Below are 20,660 nucleotides of genomic sequence, written 5' to 3' on the forward strand. Positions count from 1 at the left end.
GCCGACGATTCAATGACTAACTCTGACATCGTCCTCTGGGCGTTGAGTGCTGCAGAGAAAAACTTCTACCTCGATAAGGGATACCCAGTCAGCCAAGTATGGAAACCAGTACTCAAGATTAAAACACGTCAAGGAAAGACAAAAACGACGAGATCGAAGACCCTACGCACGGCCGGAAGATATAAAAACGCGTAAAAATCTTGATCCAACATCCAACGACCTGAGGAAGATGGCAGAGTTAGCCAATGAAACGTCGGTTCTGATACAACAGCTCACTTGTTGGAAATCCCGCGAACCGTTCTTAATGGTTTTCCGGCCACAATGGCGGCGGGGTAAAGTCTTCGCCTGCCAAACAAGAGGTCGCGGGTTCGATTCCCGCCGGGGTAAGTTGCCCCCATCCAGGCATGGTTGTTCGTGCACAGGTCTTTGCTAAATTTGCTGAAAACCCCGATGTAAAACCCCTATGCGCTGTTTTATGTGGAGGAGGAATTAATAAAAATAAGAAAAATGAACCATTTTCAATCCCAATTATGGTTGTCTAGACAGCCGAAAAACCGGTATGTGGTAAGGGAATAAATTAAAATAATAGTAATGAACGAATCCCACCCTAATAATGGTTGCCCAGCCAACCAAAAAACCGGTATGTGGTGAGGGAATTGATAAAAATTATAATAATGAACGACCTCCTCCCTAATGATGGTTGCCTAGCCAACCGAAAAACCGGTATGTGGTGAGGGAATAAATTAAAATAATAATAATGAACCAATCCCACCCTAATAATGGTTGCCTAGCCAACCAAAAAACCGGTATGAGGTGAGGAAATTTATAAAATTATAATAATGAACGACCTCCTCCCTAATGATGGTTGCCTAGCCAACAGAAAAACCGGTATGTGGTGAGGGAATAAATTAAAATAATAATAATGAACGAATCCCACCCTAATAATGGTTGCCTTATAGCCAACCAAAAAACCGGTATGTGGTGTGGAAATTAATAAAAATTATAATAATGAACGACCTCCTCCCTAATGATGGTTGCCTAGCCAACCGAAAAACCGGTATGTGGTGAGGGAATAAATTAAAATGATAATAATGAACGAATCTCCTCACCAGATGGTTTCTTAGCCAACCGAAAAACCAGTTTAAGAGATATTATTTCCAATTTTATAGGCTGTAGGAGATAGAGTTCTAAATTTGATTTCATCGTAACAGAAAGACCAATAAAATCAGTATATTTAATTACAAATACAATTTTATAAGGTACTAAATAAAAAATGATTATTATGTAGCATCGTTTATCATTCAAATCGTTCATCATGAATAAAATCATAGAAATATAAGATCCCATGGTTTGAACCAAATCCACGAATATATGACGCATGCGTAAAGGATTCAGGTGCTTTTGATTCATCATGGATGAACTATTTAAGAAATCGATGCATTATATTACAATCAGCGTCGAATACATACCCAGATTGGTCAAAATCAATTCGCGGCGATACAATTTCATTGTTTTCGGCAACCACCTTGCATTGGTAACATCCAACCCACCTCTCAATGATGGTAAAAAAAGATAAACCTCTAGTTTCCCTCGTGATTTCTTGTTTACGGTTCTCGATAAAATCAATTCTGCTACAACCTGAAACCGCTGAATGTATATCGTTCATTAAAAATGCTTTATTTCGGCGGATTCGGCTTGCACCGACGTCATTCGATTCTCTAAATGCTGTTTTATATGGAACACGTTATTGAAAAGGTTAGAACTGCATTACTTTCTCATTATGACGTTCAATTTCGCGAATGCACGAACGAAATTAAAATAGAGACTATTTTTCCATCTCGAGCCCAAGCATTCTCGCATGCGTTCCAGCAATTCACCGCATTACACGACGCAATTTTGACTGCGTTCACACGCGTCACCTTGCCTAATTACGTGCCCCGTGTAAAATATCCTTAACAACGCAACCGACCATGACTAACACAACCATATTTGGGTTAATCTTATCTTGTTTTTAACGAAACCGTTCACCACCGAAAAACGATTCCGTTCGTTCCGTTCATTTCAGCGAATCGTTCATTTTGACCAATTCATTCATGAACGATACAGCTCCAGCTCACCGCACCCCTGCCCCTCGACTCCTCACCATAATGGAGGGGAAGGGGTTGAAGTGGAAGCAATTTTCCAGCCCTTCCCACTCCACCTTGGAATCCACCCCTCTTTTCATAACTCTCCTACCAACCCTTTTCCCTCTCTCTTTTCTTGAGAGCAAACCTCCTTTCTACCCATAGCCCCGAGTCTCAGAATGATCGACGAAAACTCTTTAGGGCAGCGTAAAAATTATTAATGCACAAAAAATTAAAAGCTTAAGTTGGCTGGATCATAAGATGAATCTTTTGCCATTCTACATCTTATCGTGGGAGGAGGAATCTGTATCAGCAGACAAGCTAATTACATTCAGTTGACGTCAATTTAACAAAAATCAATTTTTTACGGAATTCAGGATAAAAAGAGGAAGCTTTAGGCAGATAACGAGCATAAGGTCAGCTTATTTTCTGATTTCGCGTAGCGTTCGAATCTCGTAAAGTACATTTTTAGTTAGGGAAAGTTTTCCACTTTTAGCGAAATATTTTACGAATCAGCGAAATCCAATTGCACATCTTCCCAAGATAACACCCAATAAATCCTTTCAAGATGATTACATCTGATCAAACTTAGATAAAACACATTACCTGTAAAAATATTGAGAAGATGGATATTTTACCTTATTAAACATTAATATAATAATGATCTTCACGCACGCTACGCTAAAATGTGCAGGCTCATTAATTACTGTGTAGTTCGTGAAAAAAGCTCAACATATTTTAAAATCCTACACATTTGAGAAAATGAAAACAGTAAATTTTCAATATCTATTTCTCAAACAACCTTCCAGAGCAACACATTGGCAAATAAATCGACTATTCGTTTCCCTAACGACAGTGTTTTTAAATTTGCAATACCTTGGCCGTTTAATAATGAACTCCCCTATGGCAATTTCGGTAGAAAATGAGAAAGATTTCATTAATTTACCCTATTAACAATCATTTAGCATTTCCCTTTCGTGAATGTTTCTCACATTCCGATAATGTTGGAAATCCAAAACTGTATCCCGAGAAAAACATTTTCTCAAGCAATCTCAAAATATTTCTTGCTAACAATATTTTTCAACGGCGAATTCAGGGTAAAGCAACTCTGACAAATATATACCTCAGAAATTTAGCACTTATCCTCTTTTCGAGCCTAACGATGCACGCAGTCGCCTTTCCCAAATAAATTGGTGGTCATCAAATAAGACTTGTTACGAATAATGTATCAGAAAAAATCGAATTAAAAAATATTATTTTTTATAAAAATATTTTATTTATTTGAAAATCCACTCGCCAAAATACAGTCCAACTATAAGAATGCATTAGATGATGTACGCGAAAACTCTAAAAGGAGTAAACCCGAGAAGATAACGACATATTCACTAACTTTCCACTGATTAACTTCAGCAAACACGTAAGGACTGAAATCCTAAATGTCTTTTGAAGGGTAGTGCAACAAGGTGTGACCACAAAGCGAATCTAATAATACTCTCCTCAGTGTTACCTTGAACATATCGACGTTTCAAGGCACCACGTCGCCAAGGGCAACCGACAAAGGTCTAGTCACAGGCCGTTTGCGCCTGGATCCATTGAACCATGCCCACTTCACTTCACTTACTTTGATATTCACTGTAATTGACGCCACTAAGTATACTCCCAGATAAAATCTAAGATACACCCCTCTTTAATTCTAAATCAATCATTTTCAAAACCCTACTATCAAGGTATAATTTTGAGTTACCCTAAAGGGAAAACGACAAATTTGGCTACAGTCATTAAGCGTCAGAGCCTGTCAAGCAAAAGTGTAACCTAATGTAAATAATCATCCATTTTTTAATACAAAAAAGTCATTAAAACATCATGGAATTAGTTCCGCTTTAGTTATTTTCATGCATTGCCAAGGATCAGATGTTTTTACCGATTGTTCATCTGCATTCTGACCCCTGATACTGGTTCATCATCATAAAAGTCCAGTCATTGAAGCTTTTCGCCGACGAATTATTTGAAACTAAACCAACTGACGTAAGGTTTTGTACATAACTAGAAAATGTGTCAACAATAATTAGAGGTACACTCCTTATCGAGGGTGGGTTTTTTCCTCAAAATAACCATAGAAATGATTAGAGGCTCGAGTTTTGAGCAAAAAAACGTAACATGAAGTTTATTTTCCTAAATAAAGACTATCTTATTTAATGCCGATAGAAAATTTCGAATTTTTGTAGAAAAACACGATTTCAAACAGTTTTTCACACAAAAACTGTGTGAAATCTCATAAGGTACTACACTGGTACACCGTAATCAGAAAAACTACGAGTAAATATCGGAGTTTCAAAGCACCGCGTCGCCAAGGGCAACCGACAAAAGGTAACCGACAAATGACCGTATTCACTGCACGTGTATGCCTAGATCCATTGAACAATGATCACTTCACTTACTTTGATACTCGTTAAACTTGATGCCACATGTAACATTTCCAAAGATGATCCCAGATAATGTATTTTCTTTACTTAACCTTAATCACTTATATTTTAAAAACTTAAATAAATAAAGAAATCATAGGAAGTTAACGTAAAGGTAAAACGACAAACTTGACAAAAATTTCGAATCTTCAGAGATGAACATAAAAAATTAAGCCAAAAGTAAGCAATACTATATCTTTATCTAAAAATCGATAAATTTCATAAATCAACAAAATTTTCAATCTTCTGGCCAGTACAAATTCCGCTCATTGATCATTGATAAGAAACGCAAAGGCTTATACGATTTTTTTCCTATTTTCTATCTGGATTCAAACCCCTGATATTGGTTTTGTCAGCATAATAAGAATCGTCTTAATATATATGTACGCCACACCATTTGGCACTTATTCCGACTAGTATCACATGAATTTCTGCGAGAAAAGTCGATCCGGCGACGGAATTAAGAGTTTCCTTGATCGTAGGTCAACGTTGGGTAGCGTGTTGGTCTTGCAACTGGCTCGGAAAGTCAAAGGTCCACAATTTTTAGGCAAGAGAACCTTTTCTTGATTTAAAAAAGAAACTTTGTAAATTTTCCATCCATATAAATTTGGACAGATCCAGTCGTCCAAAATTATATAACTGTGAAACAAAGTTATTTTATTATACGAGCAACATTCTCAAGTGACGCCTCAAATTATTGATTATATTATGAACCTTTTCTAGGTTGATACGCATTGCAGGATTTTTCATCCATCCCTGTTTTTCCTTGAATCAAAAACCATGAGCAAAATTTTCCAGAACTTCAGAATTCGCCTCATGACAAAGTTAAATAAATATATAACTAATTATGATTAAAGACAGCTCCTATTATTAACTTCCAAAGCTGTCGACCAAACTCTCATATGCGTATTTCCAGATTAAAAATGGGCAATTTCATGGGTGGTGCATTTGATTTTTAAGATTCTTTTTAAAGAAAACGCATTCCACTGCCAAATGAGATTGTTTCCACAAACAAATATTAGCCCGGGATAAAATTTAATAGAGTGAAGTTGAGCAAAATTGCTTCTCCAGCCAGAGGAGGGTGAAACGACGACTAGGAAAGTGAGACAACGAGTAACACGCCAATTATTACCCATAGCGTCGAGTTGGAGTAATTTTCTTCCTGGCAGAAATGAAATATCCTTCGCTTTGTGTAAATTGAAATGGAAAGAAAGGCGAAAAATACGACGTTGCCTGATTGATTCAAATGGTCAACGATTTAAAGGATACTTAGATTTAATAATGATTTCGGTTTTAGACCGATTCCAGGCCGGTGCCATCTCGAGAAAATAATTTAAATACCCACATCTACACATGGACCTACCGGTTAGGTCGTCGAAGTTAAGAACGGTTAGTACAAAAAATCAGAGAAAAATAAAATTTAGGACTTGACGACGCATAAGCTTAATCGCTCAGGGGAGTTAATAAAAAAAAATTTACGCGCAATCAACGCCATCTATCATTAATTCGAGTAACTAACAGCAAACTGCTGAACTCCTCTCTGCGCGCACACTGCAATGAAATTTCGTTGTTTCCCGTTCATTCAAAAACTGCCAAATCCCAACCCTAATTTTCGTTTTGATTTCATCATATTCCGCGCTATCCTAGAAGAAAGCGAAGTATATACACATAAATAACTAAAGTAAAAGACAGCTCCATATTTAACTTCAAAAACCTAGAATCAAATTCACATATATTTGTATTTCCATGTCGAAATGAGCAATTTGATGGGTGGCACATTTAATTTTTTTAACATTTTTTCGCAAAACATATAAACAAAGGTACTGGGATCTGACGCTGTGTGATCCTTGCGGTATATTAATAGGATTTATTCTTTAAATTATCCTGCCCTGTGTAACCAATTCTAGAGTCTTTGAAATTGGACATCAATCCTTATTGCCTCGCAGAATGATATAATTTCACACCATGGAAGACTTTCCGTAGATTTTTGACAGATGGCTGCGATAAAATTTGCAAAAATGCTTATTTTACTTATTATACACGAAAATGTAAATAAATAATAAATTATAGATCCATAATAAATTAGCATGACGAGTATTCGAACCAGTTTCGAAGAAAAATCCTCCCTCTTCCAGGCCGGCAGTATCGAATGTTCCCCTCGGCTGTTATTCTCTGCTTCGTGATGGTTTACATTCGATGGAGACAGGGGTTGGAGTGAGTGTTTTCCTTAGTTTCCGTGGTGACCGCCTGCCCCGTGCCCTTGAACCGAAAAACCCGGGTCGATATTATTCCACTTCTACACGAATTTCAGCGCTTCTCATTAAGAACACGCTCGCGCCAACGAATTGGAACGAAAGTTAAAGCTTACATTCAGCGCTATTCATCCCAGTCACTTGTTTTACACTCAATGTGTTAGGAGAGCTATCGATGGACACACTTTGCTTTGCTTCGAATGCAATTAAATACGTAGGAGTTTTGGAACGAATAAGTCATCTAAGTTTCAACTGCTGATATCAGTTCTGCCAGAAATATTATTCTAAGTTCGATCAAAAGGGGATAAATTAAGCTCGTTACGTATGGCGTTGGGTGACTAAACTAGCTCAAAATTTACATCTGCCCTAAAAAAAATTATGCAGAAATTTTCAATACCTGATGACGAAAAGGTATGTTGCAGTCTTCCCTTGGAAGTTAAAATCTTTAAAATATTTTGTCTCGACGCTTCCACTCCCCATCCTGGGTTATAATTTGGCATATTCACCTATTTCCAAAATTAATTCTATAAAACTTTACAACAGAAGGTCCGTGGAGTATTCTCTCCGGTGTAACAAATAATATTCAACGCGCAATCAGTACAAATAAACGAAAAAAATGTTTTCCACAGCCAATAAATGAATTTACGTGTCTTTATTAACTGGTTCTTTTATTGATCCCAAACAGATTTCGATCTTAGATAATTTTTGACTCCCCTGTTGAAAAAACTTCAAAACTTATTCAATGTGGACCCAAATCGTCCTTCGGCGGAGCGTGATCACAAAATACAAGCCATAGACCAAACGGAAAATAGATTATTTTGGACAGAATCAATGTCGTAACTTCAATACCTTTGTCGACTAGCGAACTGTCCAAACATCTTTTCAATAAGCAGTTTGATGACGCAGTATTTATTTTTATGAAGAACTATAACAAACCACATAGAAATTTTAAAACAATAAGGATAATATTCTTAAGCCCCGTTCACAGCCACTGAATTTGGAGTAACTTGATTTATTATGAGGCAAACTACGAAATCACATCTTCTTTTAATCACAGCACAAGCTGTGAATCAATCGAGAAAATTATTTTATAGGGCTAAGTCTGAATGTATCTCGCAAGACAAAATTGTATTCCTTGCTACTGATTTATTTCAAGAGAAATTTGAGGAATTAATTAACCTGCCCCCTAAATTTCGACCTATTCACGTATCACCGTTTCCCAGGACACTTTATAGTATCATACTGCGAATGGATTAACCTTTTCATCGATTTTTTACTCGCGAAAAAATTCAGGAATTTTCATGTGACCATGTTCGAGGGCCGTCTCGAGTCACCCTAACGATTTCCACACGCCAATAGCTGCACCAAGTCCGGACAGAATATAACTGTATTGGCTCATTGAGGATTCGCAATAACAGATTTTACCTTGAGGGACTAGGATTACCGTAAGTTCATATTATAAAAGTTGAAAGGCATTTTATCTCTTTGATTTTTTGTATTTAAAATAAATGATTTTTCTCACCATTACGATAGACAATGCCCTTGCAAATAACTCAGTAACATAATTCAGATAATGGCACTTATTATATTCTTGTGGTACTTATATATAATTATAATGGTCACCATCATTAGTCAACAATCCTAAGATTGGTTTGACGCAGCTCTCCATTTCTCTCCACTATCCGCTAGCCTTTTCATTACGATGTATTTCTTCTCTTTTACATCCTTTATTAACTCTCCCATGTAACTCATTTGGGGGTGTCCCTTGCCAGAGGCGCAGCTAGGAATTAAGGCTAGGAGGGGTTTTAAGCGCAACTAATACTCGGTTGTCTGGGGGTATGGTTTACCCGCCAGGGTATGCGGGAGGTGGGGGGGGGTCCCCCGCCAGAAATGAAATTTAAGATAAATAGTGAGTTTTACGGCTTCCTGAGGGATATTTAATTGATCCTTACACTATTCTATAAGTAATATTAATACAATTAAGTAAAATAGATTTAACATAAAATTTACTCCTAGACCTAGCTTTAACCCACCCCCAAGCGCCCCCCTCGCTGCGCCACTGTCCCTTGCCCTCCTTCCCTTCCATCTGTCTTTCTACGATTGCTTTCATCAGGCCATCTCATAATGACATTCCAACTATGACGGGCAGGGATGCCGACTTACAAAAAATATTGGGGGGCCCAAACCTGGGATCTTGCCCCAGGAAATTTTTAAAGTAGTAAGTTTAAAGCTTTTTAAGCATTTTAGAAGAGTCATATGATCAACATTAGAATCCTGATAACTCGAATCTCGAGATATGGACACTCCGGGGAAAATCGAAAAGCCTGACACATATTTTCCTTACACACATAACGAATTTTTGATGGGGCTTAGGCCCCCTCAGGCCCAATGGTGTCGGCGCCACTGATGACGGGTCAACTAAGTTGTCCCGTCTTCTGCTTAAGGATTTCAGAGGACTTCTCTTTTCTGAGGTTTTCAGAGTTTTAAGGTTTTCTTAATGGTACTTATTATAATTCTACTGCTTAATTAGATTAGTAATTAAAATGAGAGATTAAGTAATCCCTCCTTCCCTCATTTCGGAAGGACCATGCCCCCTGCCCCTCCCCCTTCATACTCGCCGTTGCATTACGATCACAACGAGGTTTCTTATCTATAAATCAAAGTGTTCCACGCAGACTATTCGAATAATTCCCAGTATAAGTCACCCAACTTACATAAATTCATAAGAACGGTGCACAAATTATCTTTAAACTCCCCTTTGATTGAATTTGTTCTCAATTTGTCCAGTAAATTAAAACGGCCTCGGCCTTCCTTTCATTGTCGATATCTGATTTTTCCAATACCCCTTCAATGCGAATTTTTCCGACAGCATTCCAATTAATAATTACTTGACCGTCAAGCAGGACGAGAGTCTGTTTATAACCATCTTTTTGAAAATCATATCGGAAACTCATCACCAACACATAAGGGAGACGATGATTTAAATGAACTATTACAATAACGGAAACTATTAGAAATTATTAAAAATGTGCCATACGCAAGTTATTTGTCATTACGGGATGGAAATTTTAAATAATATGCACTATCCCATCAACTGGGAGCCAAACTGGACCCAATTGCTATTTGATCGTCATTAATTCGTAAAGTAAAACCTTGGTTGATTGATTAATTCACAGAATTGATTTTTAACCGATTTTATGAAAGAATTTTTTAATAAAAAAGGTTCGCGCTAAAATCAAATTTGAAGGAAGTGGGCGCGTGGTAATCAGTTCTCTCGATGGATCCGAAATAATGAACACCTTGAGAGTGCAACAATTTTTATTTGACGATATAAGAACATTGACAACAATTAACCCCACTAGCTTTACATTGCACATGTATCCACTTCATCAAGTGAATTTTCAGTTGATGGACCCAACCATTTCGAGGTCGGGGAAAAGTCACAATTTCTTTCGAAAAGTCAAAGCATGTGGGGCTTTCAATCTAGCAACACTATTTGGTGATATTAGCACGCCTTCCGCCTCCTACTCGCCCAAGGCGGTGTCGTTGTCTTGTCTGTTAAGTCTTAAGATCAGCAAAGGAATTAGTGAATTCTTTACCGTTTTCGTCCCGTTTCCTTATCAGGGCTTCGAAGTGGTCGGCAGCGAAACGGCAGATGAGCTCATCCGGAGGCTGTTGACGAAGGATTTCCCTTGCTAGGCTCTCCAAAGCTGCTTCCAAACCCAGCGGCAAGGCCACCTTGGACGGCATTGCTCTAGACAACATTGGAAAAGCACTTCTAGCAACAAACACAACTTCTTTTTGAGCTGGCTTCACTTTGAATGTCTTTCTGAAAAATGATGAGAGAACAAAATCTAATTGTATTGAGATGACATACCAATCTATCACTTCATTTACAATAGCTATTCCACTCAGTTAGAAAATGATATTATATCATGACAAACACGATTTTTTTCAATAGATTTCCATATCAAATTCGGTCATCGATGGTGTTTTCAATATTTTCTTACAGCATATAAGAAGTTAGAACACTCAATGTACGAAATACATTATAACAATTCATCCACATGGCATATCTTACATTTAAAAGTCAATAAAAAGCATTATTTACCTGGTATTCTCACATAAACTGCAACTTCGGACGCCAAAGAGCACTCCTCCTCCACGAGGGTCATAGCTTAAGGCAAACACTGAAATTTATTCGCCTTGGAATGCAGTTCTCCGCCTTGAGCGCTTGCGCAGTAAGATCCTTTACTTGAAATATCCCGCCCATTCTGGCTAACGCTTATCTACCCTTCCTACCAAGGTGGAGTTTCCCGCAAAAGCATGTCAGTAATGTAAAACTGAAATAGGAGTCGATTCATTTCGGCAACGAAACTTATGCCGCGGCACCAAACATATCGATCAAACAACTGCGATGGGCGGAGCATACATCTCTTCGATGCACACTTTCGCAAGTTATCCATATTCAAGATACGCGTAAAATATTGTTTTACGGCCTGAGGGCAAACTCCTGAAAAGAATAGTTTTTCTAAGGTGTAAAATCCCCAATTCGTTTAATCACGTCTTCAAATTTTGTGAGCGGGAATAATCATAGAGCTCTATGGGAATAATAGTACAATCCTACATGCCATCAAGGGTCGCAGTCGAAAATGTCACAATATTAAAAGGAATCTGATATATTTAAACCATTGAGACGACAAGATATTTTTCAATTCAAGAATTTACAGAGCAAAATGATCATCATTCGTTACACGCTTCATAAATTCTATAAACGGGCACTTTTTGCCATTACCTTATAACAACAAATTTTCAAGAATATAGGTGCCAGATGCAGCTGAAATTACCTGAGATGATAACTTGGACAGGAAATAAAATCAAACCAAGGTAATTGAGGATTATATTTCCCTATTTCTACGAAATTTTCTTTTCTTGACGATGTCTTTCTCTCATACCACAATTCGTATTTAGGAAAAAAGTAATGAAGTCGAATAACGTTTGTCAACTGTTTTCAGCTGCATGGCTGCTTGACGTGCAAATGCTGTCACCGGCTTTCTGCTACGTAAATATTAGAATTTTACTCGTAAATAGACGTTATAGGAATGTCAAATTCATTGAATAATGAAGCGGAAGTGAAAGTGCAGGTATTTCGTGATATTGATATGATAGTATTTTATCTGTTACGTTTTTAAAATATTTTAAATTATGATTAACACATCATTCCTTAGTTACCCTTCGGACCTCCCCCAGTTCTTCCAGACGTGAAAAAGGAATTGCAATCATATCTACTATGCACAGACAAGTTACCGATTCATGATTTTAGAAATTCGCAACGCTTTTGGAAGAGGACTCCAAATCCAACATCTCTGTACGATGTGAGCCTGTCCCCTCTAGGGACAACACTCAAGGCAAGTTCCCAATCTACTTATTGTATAACTTTTAATTCTCCATGTGTATTTATTCCTATTAATATTTAATTTAGAGCTTTCTTGCGAATGCCTTCTTCATTCTGGTGTGAGGTATTCCCTTATTTGGTGTGTTCGTCCGTCAAGAGTGTCTGCCTGCAGTTACTTTTCTTTTTGTGTTATCTTGAAGACTTAAAGATTATGAGCGTTAATCCTTCTGCTTTGCGAGTGTTGTGAGGATATTTTTGTATTAGGAAATGACCTTAATATTACATTATGAAACATTGTAAGTAGTCATCGTGTGTCAGTGTTTCATTCTAAATTATGTATTACAGGTTGAGAGGGACCCCACCACTGGTGAGCTTCTGGGTTTTAGAGAAGTTGTCCTTCGTGATGTTGGTGCCCATGCTAGAAATTCAGCCTCTCTCTCCCGTGCTCCTGGACCTCCCGAAGAAGCTATCCGAGGGAGTGTTTCAAATGTCCCATTCTGGCCTGCAGGAATACCTAAGCCACCATCTAGACAGGATATGCAAATCAAAAAAGCTGAAGATGGAGGAATCGACTTTGACAACGGTAACATTTCTTAGCTTTAATTGTGTTTCCAGTTGAATATGTGGTACCTATTAATTATTAGCTGCCATGGTTGTTGCTATGAGTTGTAGCTATCTAATGTTATTATGGGCAATATGTACTTGACTACTATAAAGGTTTTAGGTAAAATATACTGTGAGATGGATTAAAAATCAGCCTGAATTTATTCATTCAAAAAATTGTTTTTCAGTCACAATGCTTAACATAGGTAAAAAGAACTTAATTTATTGAAATAGAATTATTTTGGATTAGTGGTTTGTGAAGTTAAACTTGCTGTCAGCTTCTGAAAGTTGTGGAGTTTCATCTCTTACGGGAAAGCTGAAAAATAATGTTTTCCTTGATACTGTATGTTCTGGATATCTTTAATTACTAGCTAAAACTAAATTTTTCTTCATAAAAACATCCCATGCTTTGGTATCTAAAACTTCTGTTCTGAGTACAATATATAAATATTCAGGTTGTGTAATGATAATGGTCTTGTGAATTAGTTATGAATTTTTTAAAGAATATGCCACTAATTTTCCTTTCTAATATTTTCTGGGGATTTGGAAATTTGCTGGAGCTATATTATTGGACAAAAAAATTGGAGTTTATCTGAGATATTGAAGAGTTTTAAGTCTATTGGTCTGAAAATTCATTAAAATGTTAACTTCTTATGTCCCTTTTTATATACTTTGTGATGAGCACTCATAATGTCTTAACAAGCTAAATTCAATCATTGGAAAGTTGAATTTGTAGTAAATTATGTATTCCTGAACTTGTTGGCAAATAGAACAATGATTTGAATTAAATCAGCATTAAATACACTCATCTAGTGACTATATTTTATTAAATCATATTTTGTGAAAGTTTAATAAGTTTATGATCTATATATTGCGCATCTTTTTTCATTTTCCTGCTGGCAGACCTTATTACCTGTCCACCGGGTATGTCTCGGGGTTATGAGTTTGAAGAGCCTGCAGTCGAGAAACCAAAGGAAGAGGCTCGGAATGAGGGGAGGGAAGAGGGTGAGAAAGAGTCGAAAGAAGCAGAAGAAGTGAAGACTCCTGCAGAGAAGGTTGCAGCGGAAGAAGAAGAGGAGGAGGAGAAGGAAGAGGTGAACTTGGCCGCAGTTCTTCAGCAGGAGCAGAACATTTGGAGTGCATGGAACAAAGGGGAGGGAAAAGTGGCCAAAGAGGAAGATGTGGACAAAGAGAACCGGCCGAGTGTGCTTAATGCTGCCCAGCAGCAGAGCAAGGAGGACTTGGAGAAGGTCATCCCAAAGGTTGGCTACATTTCTTATGAGTAACGTCTGGTCTGCTGTAATAGAGCCAAAATGCTATCCCACAATGGACATAAGCTGTCCTTATGATTTATTCAACAAAATGATCAATGGATTCTTCTCATTATGGAATAATCTTCTAATTTCGTTGGCAAATTAAGTCATGGTTTCGCTGATAGTGGGCCCCATTATCCCCATGGCAGCTCGGGTTTGTCCCTATTACCCACTCTTCCATTCCTATCCTCTCCCTGAAGACATCATCGGGCCCTCATCGTGGCAGCGCCTCCTATCCTTATTTCCTTCCCTCTCCTACCCCTTGCAAGGAGTGCGGGTGAAAAGCAAAGGCTTATGGACCCAACCCTCTGGAGAATAACCCCAAGAGCCCATCCTGGGTCCTCGTTTCATCTGTCCGTATGATTTATGTTCAGCCAAGCAGAGCATGTCTTGAGCATGACTGCTGTGGGTGCAGTGTCTCACCAAACCGGAAGTGAGTGGTAGGTAATTCAGTTGACTGCAGCCATGTGTCCAAGAAATGAAAACTGTAGGAGAGGCTAGATATTGACATTAAGGCCTAATATTTCAATTAAATAATCACTAATGGGTTTCACTAAGAAAAATATTACTTGCTATATCTATGAATTTTGTTGCTTGATGTTTACTATCTCTCTAAGAGTAGTGAAAAAATATCAATATACCGAGTAGCTAACACTGATAATAGCTGTAATAAGTCCCTCATGCAGTAAAAACCATAGAAAAATTAGTTGCTAAGTTAAATAGATTGTAAAGGAAGTGCATTGAGTATGGAAGAATACATTTAGAAAAAATAGCTTAGCAAATTTTTGTATCAAGCTAAAAAACACTGAAAAATTCAGTATCAAGTGCAAGACATAAGCCTGCACTTTGATTTGAATATTTTTGTTTGTGTTAGGTTTCCCATTGGAGACGAGCAATTTTTCATCCCATCCTTCACACAGGATCCGTCTTTCAGCTTATGTCTCATCACAGACCTAGTATAATAGTTTTGTTTGATACTAAGTAGCATGTAGTTTTTTACCTGTTGTTTTACTTGTATAAGGTAGTGGCTGCTTTACACAAATCAAGATTTTCATTTTAATGTGAGCATGGCTGTGCTTGTGAACAAACAATGAAGGGTCACAACAGAAATTTTGTTCAAAAATGGTCTGCATTGCTCTCAATAGATTGACTTTTTCTTCAGAAATTCCTATGTATTTTGAGCTCATACTTCTGGTCGTTCCATTTTTAATTATATTATCTAAATTGGATTCAAGTCTTTGCCATTATCAGAATGTTGTACTGTCATTCTGTGGGCTTAATTTGTGTTCTCATTATTAGTTTGGATCTATTTTCCCCTAGCCCATTGCCATTATTTTGATCAAATGAGGCAAAGAGGGTTACGTGCTTGGCATTGATTGGAATTATTCCTAGTGGTTTTATTTCCAAATGGTTGATTCTGTTTGGTTTCAGCAGGATCAGAGTTTGTGGTACTAGAAGATTTTTATTCTGATTGCTCTCTACTAGGATCATATTTTTCAAACGCAGCAATTTCTGATTGCATAGCTGAGCAATCAGTTTTTATACAGGATAAAAACCGATTGCAATAATGCTGACCAGTATCAAGTGCACCCTCAATGAAACTCGTGGGTGAATTTCATTATGGTATGGCAAATTCGTGTTAATGATTTGTCTCCATTGTACTTTACTTTCCAATTTACCCAACCTTAATTTCACTAATATAATGATAATAATAATATCGTTTATTTTCGTAGGCACTGGGGCCCATGAGAAAATATAAGTACAGTTTTACATTTCACATTGAGATAGATAAATAAAAGAAAAAAGTAAATAAATATATATACATATACAGTCAAATGTGAACAGTGCATATTGCCTAGTGCATGAAAAAAAAACAATACAATATTTTCAACAAAAAAATAAATAATCGCACTTAGATATAACACACTGATTACAAAATTTAAGGTGACAAAAAAAAAGAAATATGAACAAGAGATATGAACATAAGAAAGTGAATATAAACAAGAAATATGAACATAAGAAAGTGAATATAAACAAAAAAATATGAACATAAGAAAGTGAATATAAACAAGAAATATGATGATAAGAAGAATGAATATCATTCCCTGTGGCACCCTTATCCAGTAGTGTGTGTCCTGGCCTCGATAATAGATACGTGAACATTTCCCTTTGGAGTCATTGTTTATTACAGATTATTGCTTTAACACTGGTCTTCCCTATCCTTAATTAGTGTGAATTCCTAATTATCATAGTATTGTATTTTTTCAAACTGTCATAACTGGGAGAAAGCAATGTTGATATACAAATGAGTCTAATTGTAAGCCTTAGCCTGAAATGTCAGCATCCTCTCTCATTCCCATCTCACAGTACTAAGAATATTTATTTTCATTTGTTTGCACATACTTTTCTTGAAGGAGGACAACATTCCAATTCTCAACATCAGTAAGCCTGTAAAGCAGTTGAAGCAAACTGCAACCAAATGGGCAGAAGTCATTGATATGTCTCAGCCTGTTTTGGATTTCAGGCAAAGGCTCCCTATCATGGCCCATGAATGGCATTTTGAACTAGACACATTTCAGAAGCAGGTATGTTTCTCATGCACTTGGTTTTTATGATTTTTAATGATAGTGTTTAATTATTCTACGTAAGTGATGACTTAGTATTCTTCTGACCTCCTTACATGAAAATAATTGTGCATAATTATTCCTGAAATGAAAATGTACAACCTTGGTATCTTTTCACAGGAAAATTTATTCGTACGACGCGTTTCGACGCTGAGGCGTCATTATCAAGTACACTCTTGTAATATCTACAATCCAATATATAGCCAATTCTGGCAGGGGTGGAGGGAGAGGGTTATACAGGGGGGGAAAATTGGGAAGGAGTGGGAGGGTTGGTGAGGGAATGGTTGGGAAGCGTGATTAAGCCCACGCTAGGAGAGGCAGGTAGGGTTCCTGGGCCAGGGGAAAGGGTTGGTTTGGAAAGGGGTAAATTTTGGGTTAAGTGCAGTTGTAATGAGAGGTGACAACTGCACTTAACCCAAAATTTACCCCTTTCCAAACCAACCCTTTCCCCCGGCCCAGGAACCCTACCTGCCTCTCCTAGCGTGGGCTTAATCACGCTTCCCAACCATTCCCTCACCAACCCTCCCACTCCTTCCCAATTTTCCCCCCCTGTATAACCCTCTCCCTCCACCCCTGCCAGAATTGGCTATATATTGGATTGTAGATATTACAAGGGTGTACTTGATAATGACGCCTCAGCGTCAAAACGCGTCGTACGAATAAATTTTCCTGTGAAAAGATACCATGGTTGTACATTTTCATTTCAACATGGATTTTCACAAAGTTAAAGCCGAATCAATTGAATTCATAATTATTCCTTATGTACTAATGCTAGAGGATATGTGCCAATGGAATTACGTTTTTTCATGGGGTGTGAAGTGAAAGAATTTTGGCTTTCAACTTTAGGAATTAATTTGAATTGCATATGATGCTGAAATTAATTTGTACTCTCTCTTATAAGCTATATATAAATAATGAAATTAATATCATGGATGGGTTGTGTTGGTTCTGAGTGCCACTGGTACCTGAGCCTAAATCTGGCATTTGAACTGAAATAAAAGTTGACAATATCACACAAAGTAACTGTGCTAAAGCAACCTGTAAACTTAACACTGGGTGAAAATGAATGCTTCAATTTAGAGCCTGGAATTAAGCATTATTTGAGCACTTTAAATGAAAGAGTCAATAAGTTCTTGCACCTGAATTGGAAAAAAATTCTTTGGTCTTTGAACTTATGCAGTCAGAATTTTCCCAAATTAAATTTTACTCTATTTAATTTTATTATTACTGTTAATTTCTGATTTTCAGGCTATTCTACTTTTGGAAGAGAAAAACCATGTGTTTGTGTCTGCACACACCTCAGCGGGTAAGACTGTAGTCGCTGAATATGCCATCGCCCTGGCTATGAGGAATAAAACTAGGTAAAGGGTGAATTTTTATGTTCAAAATTATGTTGGCACTTATTTAATGCTAAGACTAGGTCATTTTATTTATTGTGAGGGACTCGTGATCTAATTTGTTGGGTGGATAATTAAAAAATAATTGCATTTTCCATAGATCAAATTCAAATAATTGCTTTTTGAAGAAACCTTAGAATTGCTTTTTGCATAAACTTTTTACCAACCTTTGTTGAAATCCCCGGCTTCCTCATTTGCCTATAAGTTTCTGTTGTAGTTATTTATGTGCATAGATAGTTCTAAAAAAGACTTCAGTGCACAAAAGCCTTCAAATGCATCCCTTCAATGAGCTGATTCATTAGGCTTCTTTAATATGTGTCTGTTCAACATCTTCAGTATAATTTAATTGGCAAATGTGCTATGTGTTTTTGGTTTTTCCTTTATATTTCTTTAATTAATATCAATATTAATCATGCCTCTTCTGTTTCCAGAGTTGTGTACACATCTCCAATTAAGGCTCTCTCCAATCAGAAGTATCGTGACTTCAAAACAACATTTCAGGATGTTGGCCTCATTACTGGTGACATTCAAATAAACCAAACAGCTTCATGCCTTATTATGACTACAGAGATTCTTCGTTCAATGCTGTATCGTGGAAGTGATACTCTCAGGGATTTGGAATTTGTTATTTTTGATGAAGTTCATTATATTAACGATTCTGAGGTGAGTTACGAAGTCCTGAGAGAGAATATTGCAAAGTGGTGTTCCGGGTAGAATTTATATGTAGGCCATCTTTACTGCTTCTTACAACCTGCTCCAGCCAAGAGGCCTCTCTTTAAAAATAAATAATGTTTACTTAGAGATTGTAAAGCTGTAAAACTTAGATTTTGCTAACCTTAGTCTGATTATTCTTGCATTTTGCTCTAATTTAGGGAATGTGCCCATTTCATTTACATTCAGCATCTGATGGCATATTAAGAAAATATCTTGTCTGAAATAATCTCAAAAATAAACATTCCAACCATCCTAATTGATAAGCTTGTATTTAAGATTTGGCTTGGATAATGAACCCTACTGCCACCGAGGCTGAATTGGTCTTTATCCCATCTTGGAATTTAATCTTAGAATTCTCTCCCTGTCATACACACCTGAGACTGCAAGGTCCAGCCGCTAACCCTCTGTTTATCTCAGGCCTATAAATCATATTAAAATTTTTTTGAGCACTTTGATGCTGATCAAGGGTTCATTCATATTCATATTCCCTGGGTTCAAATCCCAGATCCTTTGGACATCCCAAATCAAAATTCTCGAGGTGCGAGGTAATCCAGGGAAAGGAATTGTCCCCCCTCCTTGAATGCAAAAAGTTCACCTGCCTGTGGCCAAGTCCAGGGTTAGCTCTTCCCTTACCTAACCTAATCAACCTTCGTGTTGAATCACTGAGAGAGCAAGGCAATGGTCATGAAATCCTCTCTGGTGTTCATCAGAGCCAGGATTTTGGTCTGTGCTGCAGATTCCTTGCCTTAAGCCTCTGAATTTCTCTGCCATCATCATGTGGGCTAATGATACAAGGTAGCCTTGAATGGTCAACAATAGCCAAAATCCTAATCCACAGAAAACCTGAGACTACAGCATAAGCATAATTTTCTGGGAAAGCTCTTCTTCTTTCCTGTGAGTTGTGGATTAGAAGTAGCTTCAATCCATGAAAGAGCCTCTCGGTGAAATGAGGAATCCAGTGATCAGCTCTTAAACATTCACTCTTTATTCTAATGAATTTATTAAGAATAAATAATCTATTCAAAATTTGTACAGGTGTGATCCGTTTTCTTGGTGAATTAAAAATTTTACTCTCTTGGCATAATCATATTTTATGCATAATTGATTATATAACTGGATAAATACTGAGATTATGGCCACGGTAATTGGTTTTTTTGTTTGGTTTTTTGTTTGCTTCAAAATTATAATTACCTATTAATTTATTTAATAATATTACTAATTTATAATTAATTTATAAGTGCACTTTAAATTGGCTCTCTTGTGTACAATTTTATTAAATTAAATTTTAAAAATAAAATTTCTTTTTATAGTATTGTAAGGGTAACAGATCGCTGTAGTTGTTCTTCAGATTTTAATATCATTGCTTGTGTTTGCAGCGGGGTCATGTGTGGGAGGAGGTGTTGATTCAGCTTCAAGAAAATGTGACTATTGTCATGCTCAGTGCAACAGTGCCAAACACATTGGAGTTTGCTCAGTGGGTTGGGCAGACTGTAGGAAGGAAAGTGTATGTGATTAGTACATTGAAGCGTCCAGTGCCTTTAGAACATTATCTTTATACTGGAACCGGTGGTTCTACAAAGGAGAACTGTTTCCTAATTTTAGATTCCGGTGGAAAATTCTTGTCTGAAGGGTAAGTACTCTTTTTATCAAGTGAATTTATATCACCTTAGTGTCGAATGCAAATAGTAAAGCGAATGTATGCCACTTTTTTGGTTTTAACATGCAGTCTTTTATCTGTACAATTTGGACTTGGGAATTTGGGCCAAGTCTGTGTAGT

At 37.1% G+C, this 20,660-nt stretch overlaps 2 protein-coding genes across 2 annotated transcripts in view; one reads left to right on the plus strand and one right to left on the minus strand.

Moving 5' to 3' along the window:
* Positions 1 to 11,054, minus strand: part of LOC124168057 (titin-like) — a 269,897-nt gene extending 258,843 nt beyond the window's left edge. The window contains exons 1-2 of the mRNA XM_046546159.1: positions 10,949 to 11,054; positions 10,437 to 10,666 (exon numbers count right to left, since the gene is read on the minus strand). Of these exons, the coding sequence (XP_046402115.1) occupies positions 10,437 to 10,602 (166 nt within the window). The 5' untranslated portion in view covers positions 10,603 to 10,666; positions 10,949 to 11,054. The remainder of the gene's footprint in view (positions 1 to 10,436; positions 10,667 to 10,948) is intronic.
* An 803-nt stretch (positions 11,055 to 11,857) lies between these two features.
* The window catches only part of LOC124167923 (helicase SKI2W), a 31,449-nt gene continuing 22,646 nt past the window's right edge, over positions 11,858 to 20,660 (plus strand). The window contains exons 1-8 of the mRNA XM_046545986.1: positions 11,858 to 11,981; positions 12,066 to 12,245; positions 12,578 to 12,815; positions 13,739 to 14,097; positions 16,563 to 16,733; positions 18,021 to 18,133; positions 18,601 to 18,832; positions 20,260 to 20,513. Coding sequence (XP_046401942.1) covers positions 11,940 to 11,981; positions 12,066 to 12,245; positions 12,578 to 12,815; positions 13,739 to 14,097; positions 16,563 to 16,733; positions 18,021 to 18,133; positions 18,601 to 18,832; positions 20,260 to 20,513 — 1,589 coding nt within the window. The 5' untranslated portion in view covers positions 11,858 to 11,939. The remainder of the gene's footprint in view (positions 11,982 to 12,065; positions 12,246 to 12,577; positions 12,816 to 13,738; positions 14,098 to 16,562; positions 16,734 to 18,020; positions 18,134 to 18,600; positions 18,833 to 20,259; positions 20,514 to 20,660) is intronic.

This window comes from Ischnura elegans, chromosome 11 (assembly GCF_921293095.1).
Source record: "Ischnura elegans chromosome 11, ioIscEleg1.1, whole genome shotgun sequence".
Classification (NCBI taxonomy): domain Eukaryota; kingdom Metazoa; phylum Arthropoda; class Insecta; order Odonata; family Coenagrionidae; genus Ischnura; species Ischnura elegans.